The sequence below is a fragment of the Panthera onca genome, chromosome B1, assembly GCF_046562875.1.
Source record: "Panthera onca isolate mPanOnc1 chromosome B1, mPanOnc1 haplotype 2, whole genome shotgun sequence".
NCBI classification, from domain to species: Eukaryota; Metazoa; Chordata; class Mammalia; order Carnivora; family Felidae; genus Panthera; species Panthera onca.
Window position 1 is genome coordinate 131137069 of NC_138342.1, and position 15014 is coordinate 131152082.

Consider the following 15014-nt stretch of genomic DNA (forward strand, 5'->3'; position numbering starts at 1 on the left):
TAATTTTTTTTTTTTCAACGTTTTTTATTTATTTTTGGGACAGAGAGAGACAGAGCATGAACGGGGGAGGGGCAGAGAGAGAGGGAGACACAGAATCGGAAACAGGCTCCAGGCTCCGAGCCATCAGCCCAGAGCCTGACGCGGGGCTCGAACTCACAGACCGCGAGATCGTGACCTGGCTGAAGTCGGACGCTTAACCGACTGCGCCACCCAGGCGCCCCAAGGCAGCTTAATTTTTAAAAGGTAATTTGTTTCCCTTATGAACATTCTTCACTAGTTTCTGCGGCAAGGAAAAAAACCTTAGTCTTTGTTTTTCAATTACTTTGAGAGGTGGTGATGGAACTGAGCATGGTTAGAATTTGGATTCAAAATCCTTTGGAGCCCCACATCTTTCATGAGAAGAGTAGGGATGGGAAATAGGTGCTACAGTCAGTGCACCACCAGGGGCTGCCCCAGGATTTAAAACAAAAAATGTCCTTATCTGCTCCTCAGGCAAAATTTCCTATGTTCATCTAGATAGTGACTGGTGAGAGCTATTTTAATATAAGAGAGTATAGACTTGCTGGTGGAAGTGGACCCTGGAGATACAAATTGTTGAGGGGGGGATAGGCACGAATAGGGGCTCCCAAGGATGGACAAGAACGGGGAAGTGGAATTTAAAGACGGTGTGCTTCTGGGTAACGTGAGGCTCTGAATGCCAAAGCTTCTGGATGATACTAGTTGGGTAACTGGCTACTGGGATTGCGAAATCTTCCTCTGTGCTTCGGAAATTCCCACGCGGGGGCCGCTACCAATCTCGGTTCTGTTTTCCCTCCCAGCGCCCTCCTCGGACTCGGGCCGCCTCGGGTGGGCCGCAACCTCAGTCGAGGTCACCTGAAGCAGCCCGGGGACAAAGGCGGCCGCGAAGGCGCGCGGCCACACGGCCTCTCCTCCGCTGCGCGGCGGTGTGCTAAGCGACAGAAGGTTCCCGCACCCGGCGAGGACGCGCGCCCGCCGCGCGCACGTTTCCTTTCGCTCCCAGCCTCGGCCCAGGCACGTCGCGTCCGGAGGCCGCCAGGAGACGCGGCCCGGGGCGGCTCCGCCATCTCCCGGGTACGTCGGGCCTTTCTTGCCGCGCCCGAGAGCGCGCTCTGCTGGCGTCCTCGCTCCGTAGCCCTCCGCCGGGGTGCGCCGGGTTTCCCTGCTTCCCTCTCGGTTGCACACGGGGCGCTAGGTCGCCGAAGCTCCCGCAGCCCCAGCCTGCGCGCCACCCTCCACTCCGAGCCCTGACGACGAGGGTCAGGTAAGGGCTTTCAGACGGCACGCGTGCTTCCCGCTGGTGGTTTGTCTGCGCTCCTGAGTTACTGCAGGGACCTAACTTTCAAAGTTGGATTTCCATCACTGTGGCTGAGAAGTGGGAAAAGTTCAGGACTCAGGATTTGCCTGGGACTCTCGCTCACTAACCCCGAGCCCGGCTTCATGCGCCATCTGAGTTACGTCTCTGATGAGAAAATAATTTAGAGCATTTAAGCTTAGGCGAGTTCTTTAAAGAATGCCCTGAAGTTCTTCTAAGCTCTCCAAATTCTGGAAATGAGAACTTGTGTTTAGAACTTAGCCACAAGACAGGATAGTGTTTTTACTGTTTTTGTTTGTTTTTTAGGGAGGGAGGGAGGGGGAGAGAGAGAGAGAGAGAGGGAGGGAGAGAAATTGATTGATTGTTCAAGTATAAACAAACAGCTCAGCTGGCTGAGATGATACTAATCTTGCAGAAGAAGGTCCTGTTTGCAGTGTTACTAAGAACTTTACCAGAAAGCAAGTGATAGATAGGATGGCCTGACTTGAAAGTAGAGGGGGAAAAAAAAAAAAAAAGGAAATGGCAATCATCCTATTTTGACTTGTTCACCAGTATTTTAAGTTTCTTCCTCTTCTAAGCGGAGAACATTTGCATCTTTAAACTTTTTATGATGCTCTTATTTTACGAAAATTGTCACAAGTTTGCAGCATGTTTTATAAGTTTCTAAGCTATCAGTTAATTTTTTGTATTGTTTCCCTTAAGAATTTGGCTTGGTTGGTTAAATAGTAAATGAACATGATTTTATGGTATAGGGCATTGTGGGTGTGACCTCCTTACAAAGATCTAGTAATAAATGTAAGTTGTATTTACTTCTTACAAATAAGAGGCTTGCTTGTTAAAATTGTTTTCCTCCACAATAGCATTTAAAATTTACATTCCTTTTTCCTCATACCAAAAGCCATGCTTGAGTTTTTGAATGGTATCTTCTTTCTTATCAATTATTAAATTTAAAAAAATGCAACCATAGTTTCTTGCTGCCTACTCTTACCGGGTTTATTTTCCATATTGCTGAAGAACATGTTTTTGGGTCCTTCTTTCAATGATGGAGTATAGATAAAGATTCTTTTTTGGTTTTTAGGTTTTGAATGTCTGAAAATGTGTATCTCACCTTTACTCTTAAATGATAATTTAAATGGGTACCGACAGGTAGATTGGCAGGTATGTCTTCTCTGCTCTTTGAGGATATTATTCCATTGTTTTCAGGCTGGGTGAGGAATTTATACTCTTTAAGAAAATGTTTAGGCTTTATTATTACTTAATATCATTATTTATTAATTCAATACACAACTTACTGATTTATTATTTTATTGTTATTTATTATTTTTAATTATTCTTTATTATTTTAAATTTTTATTCTTTTTTTATTCTTTATTTTTTTTATTGGGGAATCGATATGCATTTATAATTTGGGAACTCATTTTTTTTATTCAATTCCCCCAAATTTTTATTCTGTCTTTTAATATTTTGATCCACACCAGTGTATGTGGCAGGCCTGGAGTTCTGATTTTTTAGAGGAGGTTTCTAGAAGGCTGGCTTCATCCAGGGCCAGAGGGCAGAGATTTCTGAGATCCTTATTCACATAAGGTATAGCCTTTTCCCTGCCCGTGGCTTCATGGAGAGTGTGCTTTCAATTCTCAACTGTGCCTGGGGCCCTGGGGCCCTTCTCCACTCCTGCTTTACTCAGCCATTATAGCCCTCACCCTGAAGTGGGTATCTGGTTGGGTTTCTCTGGGGACAACAGGGCTTCAACTTCCTCTCAATTCTGCTTCTGCAGATGTGCACAGCAGAAGTTGCCTGTAATGCCAGGCTTACTTGTCAGACTGCCATCTTTTCCTGAGTCTTGGACCAGTGATTCCTCACCACTCTGTCAATTTTCTGAATTCTTTGTTTTTTTTAAAGTTTATTTATTTATTTACTTAATTATTTAGAGAGTGGGGGAGAGGCAGAAAGAGAGAGGGAGAAGAATCCCAAGCAGGGATTCGCACTGCCAGCACAGAACCTGATGTGGGGCTTGAACTCACGAACCCTGAGATTGTGACCTGAGCTGAAACTAAGAGACAGATGCTTGACCGACTGAGCCACCCAGGTGCCCCAGTTTTCTGAATTCTGTAAGCAGATGATTTTATGCTTTATGCAGACCCACAACTCTCATTAGATATGACTCTACTTGGTCTAACTTTAGCCATTGCTTTTCCCTTTCTCCATGTCTTACTCTGAGGAGCTCTCTGCCCCATGCTGTAATGTATAGAGGAAATGAAAGGAATAGAAGTGACTGTGATCTTCAGTGTCAAGTTGTTAATGGCAGTTTTAGCATCATCAGTAATTACTATTTGTTGAGAACCCACCATGCAATAGGTACCATATAATACTTGTATGAAATAGCCCAAGATCTCGGCTCGTATGAATTTTACATTTTAGAGACAAAAGGCTAGGACAAATTTAGAATAGATGTATTTGACCTTTAAATCTTAGCCGAAAACTAGTATAGATTTCTTAAGATTTGTGCTATTTATTACAAAATGAAAAAAAATCAAGTAAATTTTCGTTGCCCAGTACAGTTATACTAAGATGATTTTTTTCAATAACTAATTAAGCAGAAAGACAATGGAATAAATACAGTACCAAACAGTAATCTCATCTCATCTTAACCACCATCAGTTTTAGAGGTGGGTACGATACTAGATCTTTATAGTTTAGTCTTTATAGGCTAGCTTCCATTGCTGCTGTTTCTGCTCCTCTCATACTCATTATCTTGCTTCCTTTAGTACCTGCTTGCTTTTTATTGTTTACTGGACATTCAACTTGAAACACTGTTTGTAGAAAGAAACTTGAGGCCTAGGATAACATTACTGTCTTCTGGAGAAAATTCTCCTTTGCGTGCAGGTACCTGTGAGCACTAGCTATTCCAGAAATCATCTTAATCCATTTTCAGAGACTAAGAATGTCTGAGCCATCCAGATAAATCAGAGCTGTGCTACAATCTACGTGAGGACTTGGTTTCCTCTAGTTCAGCCTTACCTTTCCATCTATGATTGGCCTAGACCTCCACCTTTAACTCCCTGCCCTTCAAGCCTGTTAGAAGTGCTATGCAGCCTATCACATGCTTACTGTGTTCAAGGTGATGAAAGACAAGATTCAAAATTTTGGCAGAGAGCTGGAAACTACAAAAAAATGACATAGCAGATGGGGAAAAGAATCTAGCAGAAATTAAATAAATGAAAATAGCAATAACCAAACATTTAAAAGCAGTGGATGGATTTAACGATAGATTAAACACAGCTGAAGAAAGAATAAGCTAGAAAATAGATTAGAAGAAAATTTCGAGACTGAAACTTGAAGAGGCAAAATATGGAAAGAACAGCAGAGGAAAAGCCATGGAAAATATAGCTAACGTAGTGCTTAGATGAAAATTTATGGTCTTAAATGAATATATTAGAATGAAGAATGACTGAAAATTAATGAGCAAGCATCTACCTTAAGAAATTAGAGGGGCGCTGGTCCAACTTAGGCTCAGGTCATGAACTCACAGTTCGTGGGTTCCAGCCCTGCGTCAGGCTCTGTGCTGACAGCTCAGAGCTTGGAGCCTGCTTCGGATTCTGGTGTCTCCCTCTCTCTCTCTGCCCCTCCCTGGCTCGCACTCTGTCTCTCTCTGTCTCTCAAAAATGAATAAACATTTAAAAAAAATAAAAAAAAAAAAGAAATTAGAATAAGAAGAATAAAATAAAATCTAGAGAAAGCAGAAGGAAGGAAATAGTATTAGAAGAATAGAAATTAGTGAAAGAGAAAAGAAATAGAGGATCTATAAACTGAGAATCTGGTTTTTGAAAACGTTTGTAAAGAATGATAAACCACAGACAGGACAATAAAAAAAGCTGGCACCAATTACTCATCTAAGGAATGAAATAGGGAACCTCACTATAGGTCTTACAAACATTAAAATAGTAAGAGGATGATATAACTGGCTGTGTCAATATATTTGCATAATTAAACGAAAACAATAAATTCCTTGAAAAACACAACTTATCAAAGCTGAAAGATGAATAAAAAGAAAATCTGGATAGCTCTGTAGCTGTTCAGCATATTTAATATATTTCACAAAAACAAGAAAAATGTACAAATAATAACAAAAACTGCAGTCTTAGAAGGTGGCATTGGTGAAAGGAGAGGAAAGGAAATGTGTAGGGTGATTTTACTTCTGAATATAGTTGCAAAAATTCTAAGGAAATATTAGTAAATAAATATATCCAGTAAAATATAAAAAGGGTAATATATCCAGACTAACTTGGATTTCTTCTAAAACTGCAACATTGTCTTAACACTAAATCAATTAATGTAATCACCAGTATTAGCATAGTAAAGGAGGTAGTTCATGTTATTATCTCAGTAGATACAGGAAGAGAAAAAAGAATTTGATAAGATTCAACATTCAGTAATCAAGAAAACAAGGTAAAGGTATAATGATTGGAAAAAAGAAAAAACATTATTATATCTGAGTGATGTGATTGTGTACATAGAAGATAAAAATCTACAAACTGGAATTACTAAATCAATTTAGCAGGGTTGATTAGTGCATGGTAAATACATAAAATTTAACTGAAATAAATATATACCACACATAAGTATGTATTATTGTTTTTAAAGCTTAGAAGATCTCAAATGCCTGGGAATAAATATCACAAAATATGCTCAAGACCTCTGTGCAGAAAACTGTAAGATATTATGATAAATTAAAGAAAAACCTAAATAAATGGAAAGATGTATCCTGCTCATGGATTGAAAGATTCATTATTGTAACAATGTCAGTAATTCCCAAATTGACCTACAGATTCATAGTATTGCCATTTAAAATAAACAAGTTTTGTTTTTGAAACGGATAAGATGATTCTGTAATTTATAAGAATATGCAAATGCCAAGATTAACCAAGCCTCATTTGAAGAAAAACAATAAGCAGGAAGGGCTTGCGCCCCACCCCACCTCCCTCCAATAACATATTAAATTATGTTATACACTTAATGTAGTGGTACCAGTACAAGGATAAGACAGACATTGGATCAGAATAGAGAACACTGAAACACACTCACCCCTATGAGGACATGCGATTGTTGACAAAAGTAATATTGTTGAGTGTCTCCCCAAAGTGATCTTTTTAAAAATGGTGCTGGGTCAATTGAATATCCATTTTGGAAATGAAATGGATTCTGTCTGCTACCTCAAATATTAATCCCATGTGGTTTATAGGCCTATGAAAGGCAAAGCAATAAAGATTTAGAAAATAATAAAGAGAATATCTTCATGATAATGTAAAAAAATATTTTTTAAACAGGACACAAAAATTACTACAAAGAAACAGAACAGAAAATTTAAGAACATCTGTTTATCAGAAGATTCCACCAAGCAAGAAGGAAAGCGGCAGAGTGGAAGAAGATACAGGCATACTTTGTTTTATTGCACTTGGCTTTGTTGCACTTTGCAGATACTGTGTTTTTTACAAGTGTGTGTTGCAACCCTGCATTGAGCAAGTCTGTCGCTGCCATTTTTCCAACAGCATTTGCTCACTTTGTGTCTCTGTGGCACATTTTGGTAATTCTGGCAATATTATATTCAATATTGTTGTTATATTCATTATGTTGATCTATGTTCAGTGATTATGACTCACTGAAATCTCAGATGATGGTTAGCATTCTTCAGCAATGAGCATTTAAAAATTTGTTACTATTTTTTTATGTTTATTTATTTTTGAGAGAGAAACACAAACACAGTGCAAGTGGGGGAGGGCAGAGAGAGAGAGAGAGAGACACAGAATCCGAAGCAGGCTCCAGGCTCTGAACTGTCAGCATAGAGCCCGACGCGGGGCCCAAACCCACGAACTGTGAGATCATGACCTGAGCCAAAGTCGGACACTTAATTGACTGAGCCACCCTGGTGCCCCTAGCAATAAGCATTTTTAAATGAGGTATGTACTTTTTTTTTCTTTTTTTTTTTTTTTTTTTAGACCTTGAATACTTAACAGAGTACTGTGTAGTGTGAACATAGCTTTTATATGCACTGGGAAACTAGAGAATTCACTTCAATGGCTGCATTGTGATAGTCACTTTATTATGGCAGAACTTCACCTGCAGTATCTCTGAGGAATGCTTGTATTTGTAACATATGTATCTTCCTTCCATTTCCAGAGTATATATCTTTATTTATATATAATTTAATATTTATAATAAGTATTATAATAGTGACAACCCAATAGAAAACAGTAGGCCAAAAACTGAAACAGGCACATTACAAATGAGGATTCCAAATGATCATATGCAAAGGTGTTCAGGTTCATTATTAGTCCAGGAAATGAAATTTAGACTCGGATGAGATTACACCGCTTACCAGAATAGCTGAAATTAAAAAGAGTGGCAGTGCAAAGTGATGGCAAGAGAGGGCAGTTGGAACTGTTATACGGTGCTGATGGGAATGCAAATTATGGGTTATCCATATTATGAAATGCTGTGATCCATTGGGAAAAAATCAGAAACGTCTGTATATATGGATGGAAAAAGGTGTCAAGCCATATTGTAAGGTGAGAAGTGAAAATCCAGAATAAGTATGCATGGTATGGCCCCATTTATCTAAAAGAGACAGGAGGGGATGCCGAGCAGTTGCACTGGCGTGGCCGTAAAAAATCTGGCAGCAACAGCCATTAAATTTCCCAGCCAAGTGTGTATTAACGTTATTTATATTTTAATTCTCTGTACCTATAAATTATATAGGCCTAGGGCCTTCGTAATCTCTCAGATTCTGTGCATGTGGGAAATTAGTTTTACCCACAAAAATTTTCTTCTTGGGGTTAAATTTTTAAAATTGTTTTGTAGAGCTAATGTAGTGAGCAAAGGAGTACAGACAGCAGGAACGAGAGAGCCGAATAGAGCCAAAGAGGGATATAGGACCCAGGAGGTGGGCAGAAAGAGAGTGCTGGATTCACGGTTGTAAACTAGCAGTGGGAGAGAGTGTGCAGACAGCTTTACTCCCCCCACATCCAGACTGGAGCACTACTTTCTGCACTTACTTTTCTGCAAGGAAGAGAAGGTTCCGATGGTCTGATTGTCCCTCAGCCCAGCAAACTGCCTCGCTCTGCCTGGGGTCCCCAGCATCCCTCCTGTCTGCTAGGAGTAGGTGAAGCATGGGAGCACAGGACCTTTTTTTTTTTTTGGTGAAAGACCATGCTACCGCTGGAGCTGCAGTCAGTGAACGCTGTTCCAGTGAGAGCTGCAGGCGGGCTCTGTGAGATCTCTAACTCCCAGCGGGCATTGAGGCAGGGAAGAGGCATGCTTAAATACAAGAAGGCTTGAAGTGCGTGAGTAGGTGATTGTAAATCCATAGGGTTAATTAAGCCTCGCTCGTGTTAAACCTGCTTGCTTGTTCATTCCTCCATTCATTCATTGACTCATTCTTTCAGCTCATGCATAGTGAGTCTTGCTCTGTACTCCCAGATGGCATTGGATCTTGAGGTCATGGCACAGTGGCCGAATGTCCGTGTTGGTGTTGCTGGGTGTGGCAGCAACATATCCCCATTCATACTTTCCACTTGCCGCTCTGTTATTTCCAGGTAGCTCTGTGTGTGTGTGCGCGCGTTATACCTTACAAAACATTTCTCAAGAACTGGAATCGTGATATACTGTCAAACACAGTCACTCATTTGAACCTCTTTTATTTGTAGGTTGAATTACTGGACTGGACAATGTCACGTGTTTTGTGGACAGTATGGGTCTTGGGGGCTGTAACCAGCCTCTCCAAGGAAGTGGCCCCTCATCAGACTTCTCTGTCCTGTGACTCCACGGGCGTCTGCGAGGGCCACTCCAGATCTTTAAACTCCATCCCCTCAGGACTCACGGCAACTGTTAGAAGCCTTGACCTCTCCAACAACGAGATCACCTACATTGGCAACAGTGACCTGCAGGGCTGTGTGAACCTCAGGGCTCTGAGGCTGGAGTCTAATGAAATTAACACGATAGAGGAAGATTCTTTTTTTTCCCTGAGGAGTCTCGAACATTTGGACTTATCCTATAATCACATATCTAATTTATCATCCTCGTGGTTCAGGCCCCTTTCTTCCTTGAAGTTCTTAAACTTGCTGGGAAATCCTTACAAATCACTTGGGCAAACACCTCTTTTTTCTCAGCTCACAACTTTGCGAATTCTGAAAGTAGGAAATACTTACAGTTTCACTGCGATTCAGGAAAAGGATTTTGCTGGGCTGACTTTTCTTGAGGAACTTGAGATTGATGCTTCAAATCTCCAGAAGTATGAGCCAGAGAGTTTGAAGTCCATTCAGAACATCAGCCATCTGGCCCTTCGTATGAAACAGCCTGATTTGCTGCTGGAGATTTTTGTAGATCTTTTAAGTTCTGTGGAACATTTGGAACTGAGAGATACTCATTTGAACACTTTACATTTTTCAAAAGCATCCATCAATGAAACAAATACGTCGATTAAAAAGTGGACGTTTAGAAACGTGAAAATCACTGATGGAAGTTTTAGCGAACTTGTAAAACTGTTGAATTATGTTTCTGGAGTGTTAGAAGTAGAGTTTGAGGACTGTACTCTCCATGGGCTTGGCGACTTTGACGTATCTGACATGGGCAAAATTGGAAGTGTAGGTGGGATAGAGACATTAACAGTACGGAGGTTGGTCATTCCATACTTCTACTCGTTTTATGATCTGAGTAGTGTGTATTCACTTACAGAAAGAGTTAAAAGAATCACAGTAGAAAGCAGTAAGGTGTTTCTGGTTCCTTGTTTACTTTCACAACATTTAAAATCATTAGAATATTTGGATCTCAGTGACAATTTAATGGTTGAAGAATACTTGAGAAATGCAGCCTGTGAGCATGCCTGGCCTCTCCTACAAACCTTAATTTTAAGGCAAAATCGTTTGAAATCATTAGAAAAAACCGGAGAAACTTTGCTTACTCTGAAAAACTTGATTAACCTGGATATTAGTAAGAACAGTTATCTTTCTATGCCTGAAACTTGTCAGTGGCCAGAAAAGTTGAAATATCTGAACTTATCCAACACCAGAATATACAGCTTAACCCGATGCATCCCCTGGACACTGGAAATTTTAGATATTAGCAATAACAATCTCGATTCATTTTCTCTGACTTTGCCACAACTCAAAGAACTTTATATTTCCAGAAATAAGTTGAAGACTCTACCAGATGCCTCCTTCTTACCCATGTTACAGGTCATGAGAATCAGCAGAAATGCAATAAACACTTTCTCTAAGGAGCAACTTGATTCTTTTCAAAGACTGACGACTTTGGAAGCTGGCGGCAACAATTTCATTTGCTCCTGTGAATTCCTGTCTTTCACGCGGGAGCAGCAAGCACTGGCCCAGACCCTGACCGACTGGCCACACAATTACCTGTGTGACTCTCCATTCTATGTGCGGGGCCAGCGGGTTCAGGACACCCATCTCCCAGCTTCTGAATGCCACAGGGCAGCTCTGGTGTCTGCCGTGTGCTGTGTCCTTTTCTTGTTGATCCTGCTCACGGGGGTTCTGTGCCACCGTTTCCACGGGCTGTGGTACCTGAAAATGATGTGGGCTTGGCTCCAGGCCAAAAGGAAGCCCAGGAAAGCTCCCCAGCGGGACCTCTGCTATGACGCCTTTGTGTCTTACAGCGAGCGGGATTCCCACTGGGTGGAGAACCTTATGGTCCAGGAGCTGGAGCACTTCGACCCTCCCTTCAAGTTGTGTCTTCACAAGCGGGACTTCATTCCCGGCAAATGGATTATCGACAACATCATCGACTCCATCGAGAAGAGCCACAAGACCATCTTTGTGCTTTCTGAAAACTTTGTGAAGAGTGAGTGGTGCAAGTACGAGCTGGACTTCTCCCACTTCCGTCTGTTTGATGAGAACAATGATGCTGTCATTCTCATTCTTCTGGAGCCCATTGAGAAAAAGGCCATCCCCCAGCGTTTCTGTAAGCTGCGGAAGATAATGAACACCAAGACCTACCTGGAGTGGCCCACAGACGAAGCTCAGCAGGAAGGGTTTTGGTTAAACTTGAGAACTGCAATAAAGTCCTAGGTTCTTTCATTAAAGGCCAGTCTTGGTTTGGTGGTGGTCTTTATATCACTAGTTGTAGCTGAGTCCATTCTGACAGTTATAGGTGGACCACATAAATGCACTGTCATTTGAAGGCTTGCTTACTAAAACCACTAAAACTGTTCATATTTTGTCTAGAGTGCTGTTTTTTTTTAAATGTTTTATTATTGTTTTTGGGGGAGTGGGGAGGGCTGGGAGAGAGGGAGAGAGGATCCCAAGCAGGCTCTGTGCTGTCAGCACAGAGCCCAATGTGGGGCTCAAACTCACGAACTGTGAAGATCATGACCTGAGCTGAAATCAAGACTCGGATGCTTAACTGACTGAGCTGCCCAGGTGCCTCTAGAGTGCTGTTTTATAAAAACTACCTGATTAAAAATTAAATGTTCTTGGCTTTTTATTAATCCTATGAGATGATCATGATCTGAGTCGATTATTGACATCTGAATTATCTGTGGCAATTGGTTTAGTTCATTAGGAAATAGCACGAAGGAACAGATTTCCCATGAATGTGTTGGTCAGTTTTCTGCAAGGATACTCATCCATGTCTGCAGATGGCATTCTCTACCCCACTTAGCTGTTTCCTCACTGTGTGACTGCTCTCAAGAACAAGAAGGCAAAAGGTTGGTGCACTCAGCCAAACTTGTTGCTGTTCCTAGAAAGAAGTGCCTTGAGTCTGCATTAAACTTTACAGTATGCAAAGTACCTAGATGGTGTATTTTCACATGAACTGGGTCTGTCTTTCTGGGTGTTTGATAGGTTTCTCCAGTCATAGTTACTTGAGAAAGGATATATAACACAGTATACAGTAAATTGTGGCTTCCCATGAAAATGAAACTAATGAAGTACAGTTGACGTAGAACAAGGCAGGGCTTAGGGGCAGTGATGTACCCCCTCCCTCTGCACACTCAAACATCTGTGTGTGTAACTTTTGACTTCCCAAACCTTAACTACTAGTTGTCTACTGTTGATTGGAAGCCTTACTGATAACATAAGCAGCCAATTAACACACATATTGTATGTTATATATATTATTGTATGTGGTATTCTTACACTAAAGTCAGCCAGAGAAAAGAACATGTTATTAAGAAAACCATACATCTGAGCATAAGTAGACCCATGCAGTTTTAATCTGTGTTGTTCAAGGGTCAAGTGTGAATGAAATACTTAGTTTAGAAGACCACGAAAGAAGCCTCCCACATCCCTGACTCTAATCTTCCTTCAGCCTTTACCTCTGGGTGAAGTTCTGATTAGTGTCTAGTTACTCTGGCTCTCGGTCCCTGTCTTCTCATCCATTTCTCCTGCAGCATCTTGCTTTTTTCTCCTGAAAAAGTCTTGTTTCTGATTCTAAAAAAGGCTCTCTTTTCCTCTGAACATTTACAAAAGCACATGTGAAGTAAGTAGATCTTTAAACAAGTATATACCGGGCGCCTGGGTGGCTCAGTCGGTTAAGCGTTCGACTTCAGCTCAGGTCACGATCTCACAGACCGTGAGTTCAAGCCCCGCGTTGGGCTCTGGGATGATGGCTCAGAGTCTGGAGCCTGCTTCCAGTTCTGTGTCTCCCTCTCTGTCTGCCCCTCCCCTGTTCATGCTCTGTCTCTCTCTGTCTCAAAAATAAACGTAAAAAAAAAAAAAAATTAAAAAAAATAAACAAGTATATACCTAGCAATTCCTCAACGTGACTCAAAAAATATTTGATACACAATAATTTAAAAGATAGATACTACTTCCATATGTTAATTTTTATAAGCTAGAGTTAATACTACATTGCATTTAATGCAATGAAATAAGCTAAGAACTATTCGCTGATTAGACACAAATTTCTTAAGTTGGGAACCACATGTGAAAGGAAGCTAACCTCCTCTGACCTGCTCAGTTCTTTTTTTTTTTTTTTTTTTTAATGTTTATTTATTTTGAGAGAAGGTGAGCACGGGAGGGGCAGAGAGAGAGGGCGAGAAAGAGAATCCCAAGCAGGCTCTGCACTGTCCACACAGAGCCCCATGTGGGGCTCTGGCTCACAAACTGTGAGATCATGACCCGAATAGAAATGACCGAGTAGAAATGACCTGACCTGCTTAGTTCTCAGCCAGAACTGGGTTCGTGTGCTTCATTGAGCTCTGGAGTCAGAAAAACCTGGGTCAGTAGATGCGTATCTTTGGGCAAGTCACTTAACCTGTCCCCAAATATTCTCCTGCCCTTAGAATAGGAACAGTAATATCTACATCAAAGGGTATGATGTAGGTCTGAATGTACAGCAGGGTAAGTAAACCAATGAGTGCATGCCCCTTGGTTCCCACTCCCTCTGGAGGGGTGAGGGGGGCAAGAGGACCAAACCTCTGAGAACGGGAACCATGGATGTTTGCGTGGGGTAATAGGGATGCCGGTAGTGGATGTTAGCTATTATTTTTTTCCCCAAGAAGTGATTCATCTTACAGATTATAGTTTATAAATGTATATTTTTCTCTTATGGGTACTAGCAGTGATACAAGGGACCCTGTTTGTTTTTTGTTTTTTGGTTTTTTTTTTTTTGTAGAAAAAAATCCCAGAGAAATAAATTCCTTAAGTGCATAGCAGATTTTAGGCCTGGGGAAACTCACAGTGTTTCTTCTCTCTCATAACAACTCCTGGGAAGTATAAAGGAGGAAACAGTAGCTAGTCTAAGAAAAAAATGGACAAGTTCAGGAGAAGGAAACTTGAGATGCTACAGAAACCAAAGGCAATTATGGACTATTTGCTTTACTTCTCTATGTCCTCCATTAAGTACAATGTTAATTATCATGAGAACCAGATAAATTTAACATGGACTTGGTCTGTAGATTTAATTTCAGTAATTTAAACAGCAATCGAAATAGCTCCATGGTTAATTGATAGATTTGAAGTAATATAAAAATAATCTTTATTTTTCTCATCGCAAATGTTAAACATGTTCACTGTAGAAATTTTGGACGCGAGGTAAGAGCATAGAAAGAACGAATCCACTCTTCCCCCTTCACCTTGGGATGACCACTGGTAACTGTGTAGTGTATAGCCCTCCATAATTTTTTCAACGTATATATACATATTCAAAAAATTGGGATGAGGTGTTCAATGCCTAAACTATGAAGGGAATGGCATCTTTATTGTTTTGTGTGAGATTGTTTAGTGATTATCCAACATTTCTGAACTCTGAGGGTCATTTAGAATTCTATGCAGACACATACGGTTTACTCTCCCTGAGTTGCAAAGGGTTCTAAAGGCTATCCTCCTGCAGCTGTTCATAAAAGATAAATGGGAAATGCATCAGAGGTCAATTTAAGGGCTCCTTTTATAGAAGAAAACACTTTAAGGTAGTGCTTTATCCAACAGTGACATGTTTTTATTTGTCAATAGACTATAAGCTCAGGAATCTTATTTTCTCTCGTTAATCCTTGCCCATGCCTGGTATGGAATAAGTATTGAATTAATGAAATATTTGCTGAATAGGGAAATAAATCAGAGTTCAATCTAATAATCTGGATGGTGAGTCAATCATAATACTGAAGGATTGGGAAGTTTCAAGAAGGAAAATTACCAACAGGTAGAAAAAATCTGAGTGTGAGTTTTTTCATTAT

At 40.7% G+C, this 15014-nt stretch overlaps 1 protein-coding gene across 2 annotated transcripts; it reads left to right on the forward strand.

Moving 5' to 3' along the window:
• The first annotated feature begins 845 nt into the window (after positions 1-845).
• Positions 846-13078, forward strand: TLR2 (toll like receptor 2). 2 transcript variants are annotated; one of them, XM_078445677.2, is made up of 2 exons: positions 846-1282; positions 9034-13078. In XM_078445677.2, exon 2 carries the CDS (start codon positions 9055-9057, stop codon positions 11407-11409), a length of 2355 nt encoding a protein of 784 aa, XP_078301803.1. In that variant the 5' UTR covers positions 846-1282; positions 9034-9054; the 3' UTR covers positions 11410-13078. The 2 variants fall into 2 exon arrangements, with proteins under 2 accessions (XP_078301803.1, XP_078301804.1); XM_078445678.2 differs by lacking the exon at positions 846-1282 and adding an exon at positions 7075-7287.
• Positions 13079-15014: the final 1936 nt, after the last annotated feature.

Excerpts from the sequence above, each read along its gene's own strand:
- TLR2 (XM_078445677.2), top strand. The coding sequence starts at position 9,055 with ATGTCACGTGTTTTGTGGACAGTATGGGTCTTGGGGGCTGTAACCAGC.